Genomic DNA, 18,642 nt, shown 5'->3' with positions numbered 1-18,642 from the left:
CCAAATGACTGAGTTCTCCCCCAAATCCAGGGCCCATAATGGCATTGCAGAACTGTGAGGCTTCTTGTCTGAGATCACAGAGGCCCACTGAAGTAGAGGCATGCACCCAGTGCCACCACCACAAAGAGCCCAGAGGTTGAGGGCCAGAAGCAGGACTCCTGCCATGGTTTGCCTGACACCTAAGCAGGCACACTGTTCTGGGGGTTTGCTTTGACAGTCCCATCTTGTTCAGGGGTGGGGAGGAAGGAAAGAGGTGGTGAACCAGGAGGGCTGGACACCACGAGGCAAGGAAATGAATGAACTTTTTCATCTAGCCCCTAAATCTCAGAACACTGCCCCATGGCTGTGGCAGGACCCTCTGAGAGAAGCATGAGGAGATGGCAAAGAAGTGTGTGTTTGTGTGTGTGTGTGCGTGTACATACGTGTACACATGTATGCGTGTGTATGTACATATATGTGTGTGCATGAATCTGGGTGTGTGTATGTGTACATATATGAGTTTGTGCATGTGTGTATGTGTGTGAATATGAGTGTACATGTGCATATGTATACACGCATATGTGTGTGCATGTATATATGTGTATGCATGCATCTGTGGGTAGGTATGTGTATGTGTACACATATGAGTGTGTGCGTGTGTGTGTATTTGAGCTGGCAGCACTGCTCCACTGTTTAGCATGGCCTCCACACCCTTGTAAGTTGAAGTAACGACACCATTTTGCAGCGCTTGATGAAAGACCAGAGAAATGCAGTCACTCACCAATGGTCACAAACAGAGGTTGAACTTGGGCTCAGACTGTCTGTCCCATCTGCAGGCTCCCAAGAAACTGGACACAATATAAAGAGCTTGTGCCTGGGGCTACTTTTAGAAGATTTGGGCCGGGCGGTGGTGGCGCACGCCTTTAATCCCAGCACTCGGGAGGCAGAGGCAGGTGGATCTCTGTGAGTTCGAGGCCATCCTGGTCTACAAGAGCTAGGTCCAGGACAGGCTCTAAAAAGCTGCAGAGAAACCCTGTCTCAAAAAAAAAAAAAAAAAAAAAAAAAACAAAAAAAAAAAAAGAAGATTTGGGGGCCGTTGACGCAGCTCAGGTAGTAGAATGCCTGCCCAGCGTGCATGAGACCCTGAGTTCGGTTTCTAGTACCTGGTAAACCCAGTGTGGTGGCACATGTCTGCAATCCCAGGCCTTGGGAGCTTAGAGGCAGGAGGATCAGAAGCTTGTGGATATCTTCCTCCACATAGCAAATTGGAGTGAGACCTGGGCTGCATGAGACACTCTGTCAAGGAATAGGAGGCGATGAAGAGGAGGAAGAGAAAAGAAAATCTAGGCAAGGGGTGATTTGTCCTCTCTCCCCTTGTTACCCCTGTCACCACTCCAAAGATTGTGTCCCTCCATGACTGATGAAAAGCCAAGACTTTTTGTTTTGTTTTGTTTGTTTTTGGAGACCGGTTTCTCTGTAGCTTTGGAGCCTGTCCTGGAACTAGCTCTTGTAGACCAGGTTGGCCTCGAACTCAAGGAGATTCACCTGCCTCTGCCTCCCGAGTGCTGGGATTAAAGGCGTGTGCCAGCACCGCCAGCAAATCCAAGACTCTTAACAGCTTCTAACCCTAATTACTTCAAAATAGGAGCGAGGATGTTTTGCTGTTGTTGTTTTGTTTTTTGATGTAGAGTGAACAGGAACCAGCTGTTCTGCACAGCCAGGGCCACCCTCCCCTACCCAACTGTCAACAGATGGTTAGCTGTTCTGTTGACAACCCAAACATGTCTCTCTGGTCTTGGCAGCTAACTGGCACTGGTGTCATTACCGGCCTCACATGTCCACACCCCACTGGGAGCACCAGGAAGCTGAGACACGGATATCAGGGGTTCCTGTGCTAAGGGTAAGTTCCTCCCAAATGCGCTAGCCCTACCTGCCAGTCTCCCCACCCATGAGCTCCTTCTCCTCTGTCCTAGGTGCCTGAGGAGCAGAGGCAGCTGTCCTGTTAGAGCAGGGTCTGAAGCCAGAGCAGACTTGCCATTCAACTCCTTCCTGACCAGAGCCTCCGCCACTTCTGTCCTTCGGGCCTTGCAGCATGGGTCTGCCTGCCTTCCATTTATCCAAGTCTGCCAGGCCTAAACATCACCCAGGAGGCATTCTGTGAATGGATTCCTTACTCTGGCCTTCAGGCTGGCTGTGCAGGAGCTGAGGGGGAAGAATTCCTGGTCCTCAGAACCCCACATCAGAATCATTTGATTGATATATAGTATTATATCATTATATTTATTATTAAATCAGGTTTATTTGGGGCCAGAGAAATGGTTCAGCAGTTAAGAGCATTTGTTCTTGCAGAGGACCCTGGTTCGACTCCCAGTCCCCACATGGATAATTCACAATCATTCATATCCCATGTCCAGGGGATCCAACACCCTCTTCCGGCTTCCATGAGCCCAAAGCATTCACATGGTACACATGGATACATGCAGACAAAACACATATAAAATAAAAAAATGAATAAATCTAATAAAAATGTAAAAGTTTTATTTTATTTTTAATTATGTGTCTGCATGTGGGTGCATGCATTCGTGTGGTGCCCACAGAAGTCAGAAGTGGGTGCTGCATCCCCTGGAGCTGAAGTTATAGGTGCTGATGAGCTGCCTCCTGTGGGTGCTGGGAACCAAACTTGGGTCCTCTGCAAAAGCAATAGGCTGAGCCGTCTCTCCAGATCAGAAACATGGGGAGCACCTGTGTTTGTGAAAATGCTCCCGGGAGGAAGATGCCCCAAATTCAAGAGACTGGACCAGCATCCTTTCTGGAGCTCTTGGCTTTTGAAAAACATACACTTTATTATTCTGTGTGAATAAGTGTTTGCCCCCTGTATGTCTGTGTGCCACATGCATGTCTGCTGCTCCTTGTGGGAGCCAGATCCCCCGGAGCTGAAGTTACAGAGGGTTGTAAGACACCATATGGCTGGGAACTGAACCCTGATCCTCTGGAAGGGCAGCCAGTGCTCTTAACTGCTGAGCCATCTCTCCAGCCCTTGGGGTTCTTGTTTTCTGACAGTCTCATACCTGTGTGCGCTGCACTCGGATTTCCCTCACCCCACCCTATGGTCCCCTCGCTGTCCCTCAGTGACCCCCTTCCTCCTAACTCCTCCTCCCCCTCCACCGTTCCAAATGTCCTCCTTTATCCCCAGGTCCCAGGAAGACAGACAAAGCCGCTCTGTGCTGGTGTTTGCAAGGTCGTGCCATACGCAGGTGACAGCACCCCACCCTGTGCCTCCCTCCCCATCCTTCCACTGCCACTGTCCTTCCATCCCCTCTCCCGTGACGTTCCCTGGACTTTGGAGAGGCCGTTTAGGGTCATTGAATAATGACCTCCAACTTCCTAGGAAGCCGAGACTGGCCTTGAACTCCTGATTCTCCTGGGATGACGGGCATATGCCACCTCACCCAGTGATGACCTGGATCATCTCTGAAGCTCCTCCTATTACTGTGATCTGACAGAAGCCTGCCTGGTGTCAGAGAATGACCTCAGTGATCTTTCGAGGTCCCGCCTGGCCACTGAAGCCAGAGGACTCAGTATTTATGTAGATGACTCCTCAGGGATGTGGGGAAAAGGAGGGGACTGGTGGGCGGTTGTGGGGGTAGAGGGAGCTGACACCCAGCAGCAGTGACTCAGGCCCTCAGCAACATGACGGTGACAGCGTGTCTGCTTTTAGCTGTTGGCTCTTGTTTCCCTGGCAGGCTGCTCTGGGGGGCCCCCACGCGACCCCATCTTTTTCCATCTCACCTCAGTCCCGGTGACCCCTGAATGAAGCCCTGTCAGTCTCTCTTCAGTTAGGATAGCCAACACGGAGGACCCCGGTTCAGTTCTAAGTCCCCACATGAGTAATTCCCAATCATCCATAACTCCAGTTCCAGGGATGTCAGGGGTGACAGATCCTTGTGGCTCCAGCCATCACTCTGACCCCCAGTTCTGCCCTGTTCTAACTGTATTACCAGGGGTGCAGCTCCAGTCTTGGCTCTGTGAAGCCAGAGACAAGAGGAGCAGTCCTCATCTTTAGAACTCCTAGGTGAATGGGGGCCGGGGAGAGGAGATTCTGTCCCAGAGGCAGGGATGAGGGGTACCAAGAGTAGGGTCAGAACTCATGAAGACTATCTCACACTGCAGGTGCTGGGGACTCTGGAGAGAAGGAGCCCTGTGAAGTCCTGAGCAACTAGAAGCTTCCATGGGAGAGAGGAATGGGGTGATTGATTATATGGGAAGAAAGGGCAAGACTTGTGTTCCAAAACTGCTTGATGGGCTGATGGACCACCTGCCTCTGGAAAGTGCCTCCCCTGGCTTCTGTCCCCTGCCCAGCGTCATGCAGTTTGGGGTTCTACTCAGTGAAAAGAAAGGGGCCTTCTTGGACACTAGGGTCAGACACATCTGGGGTGGAATCCCAGCCATTCTAATGTGCTCAGACCCAGCCCTTCCCTTCCCGGGAGGCTCATTTTCCTGGTCTAGAGGCTTTGTTGGGAAGGGATAGCAGTGCCCAGAGACACCCTGGAAGTCACCAGCATTTTCTTTGCCTGGATGTGATCTCCTATGACCACAATCCCGGGCAGACGACTCCTCTGAGTCCGAGATGGAGCAGACTCTTGCCAACAACCTAGACTCCAAGGTCTTTAAGGATAATTGTGAACTGTCTGCCCCTTCCCTGAAGCTGGGCCCAACCCCCTAACCCCACCTTCAGCTGTCAGCTTTTCTTCTGTTCTGCCACTAAGGGGTCTGAGAGCAGGGATGGGGATGAGGACGATATAGAATCGGGGTCACTGTGGGAGTTGACAGGGCTCATCTATGCACTGCAATTCCCCTCCCTGGGCTGTCTCAACCTTTTTGAAGAGATAGCTGATCCTGGAGCTGCTGGTATCCCACAAACAGTCCAGCAAGGCTCTTGCACGTGCCCTCCCCTCAGGAGTCAGATAACGGAGGCACAGACCCTGAGAATCAGTCTAAGAGGAGAGTCAGGTCCCTGGCTAGGGAGGCAAACAGCAAACCACAAAGTCCATGGGCAGGCACAGGGCAGGACCCACCCTCTGCCCTGGCCGCTACAGAGGCCCTTGGGGCTGGAGCTCCGGTCTTGGAGTGCCAGGCGATGAGCTCAGCCCTCCAAGCCGGCCCTTGTGTGTCAGGCTGTCAGCAGGGCCATTTCTCCCAAGAAGATTTCCAGGCCCCTCCGGGCCATGAAGAGGCCTAAATTTAGCCAGCAGACAAGGGGCTGGCCTTGAGCCCAGGGACGGCCGGGCCTTATAAAGCGCTGGCAATCTGGGCCCCGGCATGCTTCCCTGGAGGCCTGCACCCACACGCTTCTCCAGCCCAGCCCCTGCCTAGACAGGGTCCTTGCTGCCTGTGGATGAGCCACCGGACCTCCTCCGCCTTCAGAGCGGAGAGAAGCTTCCATTCTTCCTCCACCTCCTCCTCCTCCTCCTCCTCTTCTTCGGCCTCCCGAGCCCTCCCAGCCCAGGACCCCCCCATGGAGAAGGCTTTAAGCATGTTTTCTGAGGATTTTGGCAGTTTCATGCGGCCCCACTCGGAGACCCTGGCCTTCCCAGGCAAGTGCGGGGAGGGGAGAGACACAGGTGGGAAGGTTTGCTCCATGGCATCGCTGAGCGGGCTATGGCCACTCATCTGCCAGGAATAGGTGCTTGTTGCATGGGTTCCAGCCACGTGTGGCTTCCATGGCAGACCTGACCACCAAGACAGATCTGTCCATGATACAGGTGGGCCTCCTGGGGACAATGGTGAGATACGAATCCAGTAGTCTCACATGGCCCATGTCCTGATGGGAACCCTGGAGGGCTGGCTGGGGCTGAAGGGTGGCTGGCCCCTCAGAGCTTTTAGGTTTGGATGGAATTGCTAAAGGAGGGACTTGCATGCATAGATTACATGTTGAATAGGGTGAGGCTCACCCCCAGTCCTACCACCCCCGACAAGGTGAGCCCCAAGAGTGAGGAGAGGAGCTGTTATCTGGGAGAGCCACTCATTTCCCCAAGAGAAGAGCAGAGACCCAGGTTTGGGGTTCAGGGCTTGTTGGGTGCCCAGCTTATAGCAGCTCTGCCCACAGCCCGTCCCGGGGGCCAAGGCAACATCAAGACCCTCGGGGATGCCTATGAGTTTACCGTGGACATGAGAGACTTTTCCCCTGAAGATATTATTGTCACCACCTCCAACAACCACATTGAGGTGCGAGCGGAGAAGGTGAGTCTGGGCCCTGCTCCACCCCACAGTCCCCACCTTCCCTTGGACTCTGCCTAGTCTAGCTGGTTCTATGTCCCCTACTGGCACCTGCCTTTTGAGACTTCATACCCTGACCCATGTTCCTTCCCTGTCTGTAATCCCCCAGGGCAAACTGCAGTCTGTTCCCAGTGGGCTCATAGGCCAGGGACCTGCATGTCCCTCTCCAACCTAAGGTTCACAGAGCCTCCAGAGATGAGAGAGGGATCTTGGGATGTGGGCAGAAGGGAACTGGAGTGGTTGAAACATGATTGGGTGAGGGAGACCATGGTGTAGTAAGGACAGCTCCTTGGCAGAAGGGAGAGGAAGGTAGCAGTGACCGAGCCCACCTGGGCCCCACAGTCCACTCACGCCACACCTCCACTCCTCTTTCATCCCAGAGCCAGAAGTGTGGGTCCTGTTTTCATACCCCCACCCTGGGCCCGAGGCTGAGAGGAAGCCATGAAGCTCAGAGCCACACCCACCCTAGACCCAGAGTCTCAGAGCGGCTAGCTCATCAGAGAAGGCATGGCCAACACAGATAGTGGCTGCCCCAGTCCCTAGGGCCATGCTGATTCTTAGAGGACATTTGCCAAGGCCTCCTTGACCACCCCCCAAGCCTGGCTAGCTCCCCTAATTCAGGCTGGACACTAGGAAGCCCTGCCAGAGGTTCGAGGACTGCGGGCCACTGGTTGCACGTGCCAGCCCCACGTCCCAGGGTGACTCAGCCAGCCGACGCTGCTGGACACTATGTGCTAGCTGGACTGCGGGGGAGGGTGGTGGCCCTGGTGGTGGACACTCAGGGTGTCTAGGGATCCAGAGGGCACAGTTGTGTCATCCCCCCCCCCATGGCTCAAGAGTCCCAGTCTTCCAGCTACTTCTATGGAAGCTCAGCCCTTATGGAGCCCCGCCTAACCCCATTCTACATCCAGTTCCTCCTAGGACCTCTGGGCCCCTCTGCAGAGCCCTTGACAGTGGGGTAACTGGGGACAGAGAGCAAAGAGGAGGCTCTGGCTTGATTTGGGCATGACCAGGACCCAGAATGGGATAAGGGTTGGGACGGTCACTCCTGACCTGTCACCCCTTCCCCAGCTGGCGGCTGATGGCACAGTCGTGAACACCTTCGCTCACAAGTGCCAACTACCAGAGGATGTGGATCCTACATCGGTGACCTCGGCCCTTCGAGAGGATGGCAGCCTCACCATCCGGGCACGGCGCCACCCACGCACGGAGCACGTCCAGCAAACCTTCCGGACAGAGATAAAGATCTGAGGGTTTCCCCACCCCTGCCCTCCCCCCATCTCCTCCTCAACCGGCCTGCTGCTGAGGTCATCCTGACCCCTGACAACGGCCCCCAGAACATCTCAGCCTAGGCTCCAGTCACCCCACACACTCTTAGGCCCCAGGTGGGTCACTCCCTCCCCCCCAGACTAGGGCCCTCCTTTCCACCTGGGGCAACCCCACGACCCTCACCCAGATAGGACCTCCCTATCTTAGTTCACAAATAGAGGTGTTGAAGCATGGACTTGGGGAGAAAGATGGGGACCGAGCCTCTGAGGAAATGATCAGAGCACAGAGAGACATCAATGGCATCTCTGCAGGGCAGGGGACCAAGGACCCTCCTGGCAAGTGGAATATAAGAGTTGGCCGCAAGCGGTGCTGCTGGCCTAGGCAGACTGCCTCAGACAAGCCAGAGAGATAGCCATGACAGCCACATCCCCAGGGCTGCAACTCTCCAAGCCTCAAACCCAGGGCTACCTGTCACGCTGGGCCACCGTCAGGTACTTGTACCAGGCAAGGCTACCTGCATCCAGGTGGGCCTCCTATCTCCAGCTGCTGGTGCCTTAGGCCAGACTGAGTCTCCTCCTTCTTAGTAGAGACCTAGGCTCCTGGGCGGCTTCTCCTGCAGAGAAAGTCCCCTGGGGAAGTGAGAGCAAGAGCAGCTCCAGGATTTGCTAATCCGCCAATCTACCCACATTATACACAGGCCATTGTCCTAGTCCTGAAACACTCATTCCCTTTGGTTCAAGCCCAGTTCAAACTGTCCTAAATCAGATTTAGCATCTCTATTTTCATCAGTGGGGACGTAGCATCTCTGAGCCTCTGAGTTTGGATGCTCGGTTTTGCTGCTGAAGGTTGGCTCTGAACCCAGCACTGCCTCCGCTGCGCTCAGCCTCTGGCCTCTGTGCCCTGGGGAGGTTCCTCTGACTCCACAGGCCCTCCTTCACATGTCCACTGCACGGGGTGGTCACAGGAAGAGCCCCAACCCAGATCCCTTCTGCCCTCCAAGTCCAGGACAAAGACCCTTGTGTGTGGGTGTGGGATGGTGGGGCAGGGGTGACCAGGGCTCTGACCCTGGCTCTCTCAGTCTCCCACAGTAGAAGCAGGTGTGTGAGAGGGGGGAGCTCTCGGTTAGCTGGGGTCCTCGGGACCTCTGACTCCTGCCATCTTGGGACCCTGGGGACAGGGAGGGTGGGGGTTCATGGGAATCTGGTCTCTACAACCTATACACAATAAAAGGACAGTATGAGAGACGTGTGGAGACCCCACCTGGAGTTCTACCTGCGAGAGGAGACTGAGTGGGTGGGGAGGACTTCGGGACTGGGGAGAGAAGCTTAAGGCTGGAAATGTGAGGAACCTTTGACCTCCCGTCTCCCCAGACCTGCCTGCAGAAATCCGCATTATTCTACAGAAAGGCTTATAGCACCCTGTCTCCCAGCTGCCCGCCCTTCCTTTTGTATTCATTCTGTAGTTCAAGAGGAATGTCTGAGCTGGACTCTGTACCAGCACCGCATTGGACGCTGTCCCAAGCCAAGGGCCACAACGTCCCTTCTCGAAGTCCCTCCCCTCTGAGGCCCAGAGAAGCTAAGTGATAGGCCTAAGGTCACACAGCTCCGAAGATACAACCAACTGGGGTAGGGTCAACCGCAGGGAGAGGTGCTGGATAGCTGTAAGCCTGGAGTGTTCTGGGTGCCGGCGGTCGGGGGTGGGGATGGGAGTGGGGAGGAGTGGAGTGGGAATGGGGGAAGGGTCTCCTCGCTCCTACTGAAACCAGAGTAGCCCACTCTGCTCCCCAGAGTAGCTCCGCTGGCGACCGCGGTCGGAACAGGGAGGGGAGGTGGGGGTGCAGTATTTCCAGCCTCGTGAGTCACGGATTCCGCTGGGCTATTTGCAGCCCCAACACTCATCGGCGCGGGGCTGGGGCGTGGGGCGGGACTGACAGCCTTCCCCATTCGCCCCCGACCCGAGGTCAGGTTCACCTTGGCGAGAAGACCCACAGCAGCCAGCCGGAAAACCAGCACTGGAAGGGGGGACTGTCCCCAGCGGTGGGTGGGGGTGGGGTGGGGTGGGTGCCTGTCTCTCTCTCACAGGTCGCAGCCCCAGCACAGGCAGCTTCCTGCCGCTGGAAACCAGGTCCTTCTGGTCTAAGGGAGCCCTGGGCTGAGCCAAGGTGACCCCGCTGACTGGGAGGGCGGGCATGTGGGGGCGGCCATCCAGGAGTCTCTCTCCTCAGCTCCGCCTGCTGGGGCACCACGCTGGCCCACCCTTTCTAGACTAAATATAGGCCTGGCTGCAGGCCCGGCAACCTGCCCCCGCTGGTGGAGCTTAATTCTGAGAGCCCCATCCATTGAGTCCCCAGTATGTGCGAAGCACCCCAAAAATCCAATGAGCAGGATGCTATTGTCGTCTGGCACAAATGGATGTGGAGGTAAGGAGAGGTCAAGCAAGTGATCCAAAGTTGTCCAGTTTGGAAGTGTCATCTCTGGGATTTGAAGCTTTGCCTGGGACTCAGGATTACTCTCTGCTGGGTCAGCCCAGATCAGCATGCTCCCTCTCCCCCAGACATGGAAGCCCCTCCTTCTGCGGAGTCTGTGAGGAGAGGAAGATTCCTACATCTTGTTACTTTGGGAAAATGCCTGTGTATCAACCATAAGAGGATGAAAAGATGTAGCCCTCAGAGACCAGAGGACTCCTGAGAAGCCAAGCCAGGTGCTGCCCCAGGTATCAGGGAATGAGGTCTCCACAAGGCTTCTGGTTTCAAAGGCTCCTTCCTTCCACAGCCACATACTGAGAGTTTAGTCTCAAAAGCAGGGTCCTGACTGGATGTTACTTGATAGAGTGCCTGCCTGGCAAATTCTGGAGTCTGGAGGTTTTATGTCTGAAATTCTAGAGCTCATTACAGGTGGATCAGAAGTTTAAGGTTATCATTGGCTACACAGTTTGAGGCTAGCCTTGGGCTGCATTAGAGTTTGTCTAAAACAAAACAAAAAAAGTTACAGAGTCCCAAGCCTGAGGTGTGCGCACCTCCTTCAAGATTGACTTCAGCGGTGTTTCAACCATGCAAATAGCACGCACCTGGTGCTGTGAAGTCGGCCCATCCATTGGCGTGGCCAGGCTAAGCCTGGCGGATTCAGTCCAAACCCTTCATACGATGGTGAGCTCCAGACTCAGAGAGGTCTGGGGCCTCACCCAGAGTCACACAGCAAGAGCATTCACGTAGTTCAGTAATAAATGTGGGCTCCTTGAACTCCCACCGTAGTCCCGCTCTCTTCTTCCAGACCAGTGCCCCTTGTGTGCTCTCTACTTCCCAGTCTCATCTTCTTGCTCCCAGACCTGCCACAGAAGAGATCAAAGGAGCCACAGCAAGGAGTGGAGGGCTCCTCGTGGGCCCCAGAGGCAGATCACCTAAGGGCCAAATCTTGGCTATACCGTCTCTGAGCAATGTGTCTTTGTGCAAGTAGCTTAACCTCTCTGTGCCTAGGGGAACCACACTGTCCCTAGCACACCAGGACTTGTACTAGGGCTGGGCCTTCACTCCAGGGAAAAGCCACTGGGGGTGGAGCTTAACCCCTGTACCGCCACCGCCACCCCCACCCCACCCCACCCGACCCCCGCTACCCCTCTGAGAAGATGCCTTCCCAGCCGTGGGATGGAGGTAGGAAGCCCCTGGACACCTTAGTTATCTCAGTTGTGAACGGAAAGCGGGTCCTTGCCTGGGGCCGTCGGTAAGACTGAATCCATCCGGAGTGTGCAAGAACGGGTCTCTCCCCTCCAACAGCTAAAGAACTGAAGGGCAGGAAAGGTTTGGAAACCAAGCAAAGCCAGAGTTTACCCACAGAGGGCAATTTTTTTTTTTTTTTTTTGGTTTTTCGAGACAGGGTTTCTCTGTAGCTTTTTAGCCTGTCCTGGAACTAGCTCTTGTAGACCAGGCTGGTCTCGAACTCACAGAGATCCGCCTGCCTCTGCCTCCCGAGTGCTGGGATTAAAGGCGTGAGCCACCGCCGCCCGGCCACAGAGGGCAATTTTATTAGAAGAAAATCCCCAGGGCAGGCAGCTGCCGATCTCAGTAGGAGAACGGAGAGCAGCAAAACAAAACAAAACCCTGGTGGCAGATCACCAAAGCCATCCTGGAGGCCAGCCACCTCAGCACGTGGAGAGAGGAACTCTAAAGCAGTGGTTCTCAACCTCCCTAAAGGCTGCGACCCTTCAATAGGTTCCTCATATTGTGGTGACCCCTAACCATGACATTATTTCTTTTTTTTTTCCAATTTTTTTAAAAGATGTATTTGTTTACCTTTATTATGTATACAACATTCTGCCTCCATGTATGCCCCCTTACCAGAAGAGGGCGCCCGATCTCATTACAGATGGTTGTGAGCCATCATGTGGTTGCTGGGAATTGAACTCAGGACCTCTGGAAGAGCAGCTGTGCTCTTAACCACTGAGCCATCTCTCCAGCCTCCATGACATTATTTCTGTTGCTACTTCGTAACTATAATTTTGCTACTTTTATGAATCGTAAATGTCTGTGTTTTCTGATAGTGTTAGGTGACACCCACCCCCAGGGGGTCGCGACCCACAGGTTAAGAACCGCTGCTTTAGAGACAGACTGAGGAAGCCCTGTGTACCCAGAACAAGTGCACTTCTGCTCTGTGCAGCATCTGAAGGGGAGGGAGAGAAAAACACAAGACGCTAAAACTGGACCTTGCTGAGTCAGGTTTCAGGCAACCTCATGGTGGTCACAGGGGCTGCACTAGAGTCAGGAACGCCAGGGACAAGGACACCCTCTCGTTGAAGGGATAAATATTCTGCCTGTCTGTTTAGCGTGGCTTAATGTGAAACCAGCGTCCTAGGAGCACTGGTTAGTTTTATCAACTTGACACAAGCTAGAATCATTTTAGAAAAGGGAACTTCATTGACTTGCACCCAAGTCTGCGGGTGATCATTGATAATGGAGGACCCAACTAACTGTTGGCATTGCCACCCTTGGGCTGGTGATCCTGCGTGCTATAAGAAAGCTGTCTGACAAGAACTTTAAATCTTTGAAGGAAGAAATTGAAGAAGACATCAGAAAGTGGAAAGATCTCCCATGCTCTTGGGTAGGTAGAATTAACGTAGTAAGAATGGCAATCTTACCAAAAGCAATCTACAGATACAATGCAATGCCCATCAAAATCCCAGCAAAATTCTTCACAGACCTCAAAAGAATGGTACTCAATTTCATATGGAAAAGCAAAAAACCCAGGATAGCCAAAACAGTCCTGTACAATAAAAGAACTTCTGGAGGCATCACAATCCCTGACTTCAAACTCTATTATAGAGCTATAGTAGTGAAAACAGCCTGGTATTGGCATAAAAACAGACAGGAGGACCAATGGAACCGAATCAAAGACCCAGCTATTAATCCATATGTCTTCAAACACCTGATTTTTGACAAAGAAGCAAAAAACATCAAATGGAAAAAAAGAAAGCATATTTAACAAATGGTGCTGGCATAACTGGATATCAATATGTAGAAGAATGAAAATAGATCCATATTTATCACCATGCACAAAACTCAAGTCCAAATCGATCAAAGACCTCAATATAAAGCCAGCCACACTGAACCTCATAGAAGAGAAAGTGGGAAGTACACTTGAACGCATTGGTACAGAAGACCACTTCCTAAATATAACCCCAGTTGCACAGACACTGAGAGCAACAATTAATAAATGGGACCTCCTGAAACTGAAAAGCTTCTGTAAAGCAAAGGACACAGTCAACAGAATGAGAAAAGATCTTCACCAACCCCACATCAGACAGAGGTCTGATCTCCAAATTATACTAAGAACTCAAGAAATTGGTCATCAAAAGAACAAATACCCCCCCCCCAAAAATGGAGTACAGGCCTAAACAGAGAACTCTCAACAGAGGAATCTAAAATGGCTGAAAGACACTTAAGGAAATGTTCAACATCCTTAGTCATCAGAGAAATGCAAATAAAACAACTCTGAGATTCCATCTTATACCTGTAAGAATGGCCAAGATCAAAAACACCGATGACAACTTATGCTGGAGAGGTTTTGGGAAAAAGGGAACACTCCTGCATTGCTGATGGGAGTACAAGCTGGTACAGCCCCCTTGGATATCAGTTTGGCAATTTCTCAGAAAATTAGGAAACAACTTTCCTCAAGACCCAGCAATACCACTTTTGAGTAGACACCCAAAGGATGCTCAATCGTACTACAAGGACATGTGCTCAACTATGTTCATAGCAGCTTTGTTTGTCATAGCCAGAACCTGGAAACAACCTAAATGCCCCTTGACCGAAGAATGGATAAGGAAAATGTGGTACATTTACACAATGGAGTACTACACAGCAGATAAAAATAATGACATATTGAAATTTGTAAGAAAATGGATGGAACTATAAAACATCATTTTGAAGGCCGGGCGATGGTGGCGCACACCTTTAATCCCAGCACTCGGGAGGCAGAGGCAGGCGGATCTCAGTGAGTTCGAGACCAGCCTGGTCTACAGAGCTAGTTCCAGGACAGGCTCCAAAGCCACAGAGAAACCCTGTCTCGAAAAAAAAAAAAAAAAAAAAAAAACAACAAAAACAAACAAACAAAGAAAACATCATTTTGAGTGAGGTAACCCAGACCCACAAAGACAATTATCATATGTACTCACTCATAAGTGGTTTTTGAACATAAAGCAAAGAAAACCAGCCCACAAATCACAATCTCAGAGAACGTAGACAACAGTGGGGACCCTAAGAGAGACATACATGGATCTAATCTACATAGGAAGTAGAAAAAGACAAGATCTCCTGAGTAAATTGGGAGCATGGGTACCATGAGAGAGTATTGAAGGGGAGGGGAGAGGTAAGGAGGGGAGTAGAGAAAAATATGGAGCTCAATAAAAATCAATAAAAAAAATAAAAACATTCTGAGCAAGCCAAGGGGAACAAGGCAGTAAGCAGCACCCCTCCGAGGCCTCCTGCTCTGACTCCCTGGGTGATGGAGTACAAACTGCAAGATGAAATAAACCTTTCCTCTCTGCGATAGCTTGAAAGAAAATGGCCCCCAAAAGGAATGGCACTATTAGGAGGTGTGGTCTTGTTGGAGGAAGTGTGTCCCTATGGGGACCGGCTTTGAGGTCTCTTTTCCTCCAACTTGCCTCAGTGTGAGTCAGTTGACTTCAAGCTGCTTGCAAGATGTAGCACTCATTGCTCCAGCATCACGTCCGCCTGAACGCTGCCGTGCTCCCTTCCTTATCATAATGGATGGAGCCTCTGAAACTGTAAGCGAGCCATCCTCAATTAAATGTTTTCTTTATAAGAGCAGCCGTGGTCATGGTGTCTCTTCACAGCAATAAAATCCCCAACTAAGACACCAGGGGTAGTCCCTCAGGCTAGAGGCTGACTGGCTCAACTTTATTAATTTCTTTAAGTTTTGGGTAGCTCAGAATGTTCTGTCTCCATCCAGGCCAGAGATTTTAATCCCCTCAACAAGAAGGAATTAGTTTTTTACTTAATGGACCTTAACTGCTGCTGTGTCATGATCAGAAAGAATCTCTGGGGTGCCCTTCTGAAAGAGGACCCGGTCCCACTTAACCAGATGTTGTGAAATAATCTTTTTGCACACTGTGAAGATGTGTCACTTGGATTGGCTTAATAAAAAGCTGAACAGCCAATAGCTAGCCGGATTCTTGGGGCAGAGAGAACACTGGGAAGAAGAAGTCAGAGTCGCCAGGCAGGCTCAGGGGAAGCAGGTCATGTAGGAGATGAGGTAACAAGCCCCCACGTAAATGAATAGAGAGGGGTTAGCTTAAGTTGGAAGAGCTAGTTAGTAATAAGCCTAAGCTACCAGTGAGCTATTAATATTCCATGATTAATAAAAAGTCTCTATGTGGTTATTTGAGAGCTGGCTGATGGGATAGAAAAATCTGCCTACATCCAGGATCTACCCTGAGACCACAGATGTCTTAGGAGGTCCATGGTCTGTGTTTGCTGGACTGAAGCCTCTATCCCTGAGGATGATGGGCACAGTGCAAGGAGAAGGCACCTGAGCAACCTGGCTGCAGCTGGCACAGGTGAAAACTAGGAACAGTCTTTGTGGGAGTCTGGGGCTTATGGAAAGGGTTGGGGTCTTCTGGGATGCCTCTTTGAAGAACCCCAGCATTCTATCAGCCCCCTGAGAGCCAGAAGGGAAAGGGAAGGGCTACAAATTGACTTGCTTCCCCCTTCCCTACCTTTCTGGTCCTCCTTTATTTTGCCTTTCCTCTACTCCTGCCTCTTCTCTCTCCTTCCTCCTTCTCTCTTCTTTTCTTCCCCCCTCTTCCTTATTCCTTCTGTTCTCCCATCCTCCTTAATAATTAGTGATCATGAGCTGGGTGGTGGTGGCACATGCCTTTAATACCAGCACTCAGGAGGCAGAGGCAGGTGGATCTCTGTGAGCTCGAGGCCAGCCTGCCTGGACTATAGAGTGAGTTCCAGGACAGCTATGGCTACACAGAGAAACCCTGTCTTAGAAAACAAACAAAGAATAGCGACCATGGTCAAAGTTTCACCTCTCTGGCCTCAATTTTTCTCATTTGTAAAATGGTCGTAAAAAATGTCTATGCAGACTGAATTGGTGGGACCCGCTGTGGTGTGCCACCCATACAGCTGCTAGCCAGTAGCTACATAGACAGCTGCCTGTACTGAGTGCAGGAACACTGCCGGAACTCCGAACCTTCACCAAGTCACCGTGCTTGGCATAAACAGTCATTATCCCACACTTAAGTGGTAGGAGAAGATTATAGCTTTACTTTAGGAAACGGAGTCCAGCTGGTGATAGGGCGACACCTGCTGGTGGACAGAAGCTGTGCAGCTCACAGGTGCATCGGGAAGAGGGCAGAACGTAATCCACTTGCCCAGTGGACATGAGCCTTTTCTGTGACACTATCACTTCATACCTAGTCCAAACTGTCTCTCTCCCTGGTCTGAGCTAATGTCCAGCCCCTAGGCTTCCTGCCTGCCTGCCCATGTTCTGTTCTGTAGTCAGGAGGGGAGGAGTCTGTAGTCCTTCTCTTTCTTTTCTTTTCTTTTTTTTTCTTTTCTTTGTTTGTTGTTTTTTTGTTTTCAATACAGGATTTCTCTGTGTAACCCTAGCTGTCTGGAACTCACTCTGTAGATACGGCTGGCCTCAAACTCAGAGATCCGCCTGCCTCTGGCTCCCAAGTACTGGGATCAAAGGTTGTGTCACCATGGCCTGACTTATCCTTTTCTTTGTTTTTAAAGATGTTTTGGTTCATGTGCACGTATATTTATCTATGTAAATGTGTGTCCGTGGGAAGCCAGGAAAGCTGAAGTCCAAACTCAGGTCCTTTCCAAGGTAGTCTATGCTCTAACTGCTGAGCTATCGCTCTCGCTGACCCCCACCCTTTCCATTCAGTCCCAGCTGGCCTCAAACAATTACTTTGAACTTCTGGCCTGCCTGCCACCACCTTCCAAATCCTGGGATTACAGATGTGCATCTCCATGCTTGGTTTACAAGGTGCTGGGACTCAAATCCAGTGTTCCAGGTGTGCTAGGCAAGTCTCTGCCTTAGCCTTGGCCATTTTTGTTTTGGTTTTAAGACACAGTAGTGGCGCACTCCTTTAATCCCAGCACTTGGGAAGCAGAGGAAGGGGGATCTCTGTGAGTTCGAGGCCAGCCTGGTCTACAAGAGCTAGTTCCAGGGCCGACTCCAAAGCTACAAAGAAACCCTGTCTCGAGAAACCACACACAAAAAAAAGACACAGTCTTTCTATGTGATCCAGGCTAGCCTTCAGCTCTCAGTCTCCTTCATGTCGGAATGACAGGCGGGGTGTGACATCCTGTCCATCTTAGGGATTCTTTCTTTAATAAAAAGATTATTGGTTGTATTCAGTGTTCTGTCTGCATGTATCCCTGCCCACCAGAAGAGGGCACTGGATCTTATTACAGATGGTTGTGAGCCACCATGTGGTTGCTGGGACTTAAACTCAGGACCTCTGGAAGAGCAGCCAGTGCTCTCAACCTCTGATCCATCTCTCCAGCCCCTCTTTCTTTCTTTCTTTCTTTCTTTCTTTCTTTCTTTCTTTCTTTCTTTCTTTCTTTCTTTCTTTCTTTCTTTCTTTCTTGGGTCACCCTTGCCGATCTCAGATTCCCTATGTAGTTGAGGATGACTTTGAACCTGGTGGTCCTGTTTCCTTCTCCCAAGTGCTGGGGTGACAGGCCTATGTCATCATGCCTGTCATGATGCTCCATTGCATTTCTGTACACTGCTCCCTCTGCTCATCTGAGATAGACTCTCCTGTAGCCCAGGCTGGCCTTAGATTCACTCCGTACCTGACAATGACCTTGCCCATCCAACCCTGCTGTCACTTTACGGGTGCTGAGATTACAGCTGTGTGCCACCATGCCTGGTTTGTTTGGTACTGGGGATTAAATTCAGTGTGTGGTTTATACCAGGCAAGCAGTTACAACCGAGCTGCCTCCTAGCCCCATCTCCTTCCTTTGAAGATGGAGTTTCCCTGAGCCTATTATTCCCCTCTCCCCCACACTGCTCCACATCCTTCCAGGCACCTCCTGGACTACACTTGAGCCAAGCTGACAGCAACTGGCCCTGACCATCACACAGGGACACCGCCGAGGAGCTCTCCCTGGCTTGCTCTGGGATGAGATATCTGTGACGGGTGGGTGAGTTTCCAGTTTTTGTAAGGAGAAAAAAATTCCTTAAGACTGGCTCTTTCTGTTTTTCAGCTCGTACTGCGTACCTGTGTTAGCATGCAGGCATCTGTACTGGCCTGACCTTGGGGTCCTGAACAGGATTCGTCGTCCTCAGCTGCAGCCACTAAGAGCATCTCCTGCCATTCACTAGGTTCCCTTTTAAAAGGGCCCTGCCCACTTCCCATTCTTCCCTCTTTCTCTCTCCCCAAGCCCCGCACCAGGAAAGACACTCTGTCACAGGTCTGCTCAGCAATGCTCAAAACATTTATTTATTTGGTCACTTGCTCAACCCTTCTCCCTTTCCAAGCGGCAGGAAAGCCGTGATGTCATCAGCAGTACCCTGTAAGGGAGGTAGAAGGTGCTTGGTTGGTACCATGCCCGGCCTTAGCTGAGAGCCTGGCAAAGGATGG

At 51.6% G+C, this 18,642-nt stretch overlaps 1 protein-coding gene across 7 annotated transcripts; it reads left to right on the top strand.

Annotated features, from left to right (window-relative positions):
• The first annotated feature begins 5,374 nt into the window (after positions 1–5,374).
• Hspb7 (heat shock protein family B (small) member 7) lies at positions 5,375–7,506 on the top strand. 7 transcript variants are annotated; one of them, XM_038335254.1, is made up of 3 exons: positions 5,375–5,573; positions 6,104–6,219; positions 7,327–7,506. In XM_038335254.1, the coding sequence occupies exons 1-3, from the start codon at positions 5,375–5,377 to the stop codon at positions 7,504–7,506; spliced, it is 495 nt and encodes a 164-aa protein (XP_038191182.1). The 7 variants fall into 7 exon arrangements, with proteins under 7 accessions (XP_038191182.1, XP_038191181.1, XP_038191183.1 ...); XM_038335253.1 differs by having other exon boundaries at positions 6,086–6,204; XM_038335255.1 differs by having other exon boundaries at positions 6,086–6,219; positions 7,369–7,506.
• Positions 7,507–18,642: the final 11,136 nt, after the last annotated feature.

The sequence above is a fragment of the Arvicola amphibius genome, chromosome 6, assembly GCF_903992535.2.
Source record: "Arvicola amphibius chromosome 6, mArvAmp1.2, whole genome shotgun sequence".
NCBI lineage: Eukaryota > Metazoa > Chordata > Mammalia > Rodentia > Cricetidae > Arvicola > Arvicola amphibius.
This window is presented reverse-complemented; position numbering and strand designations above follow the sequence as displayed.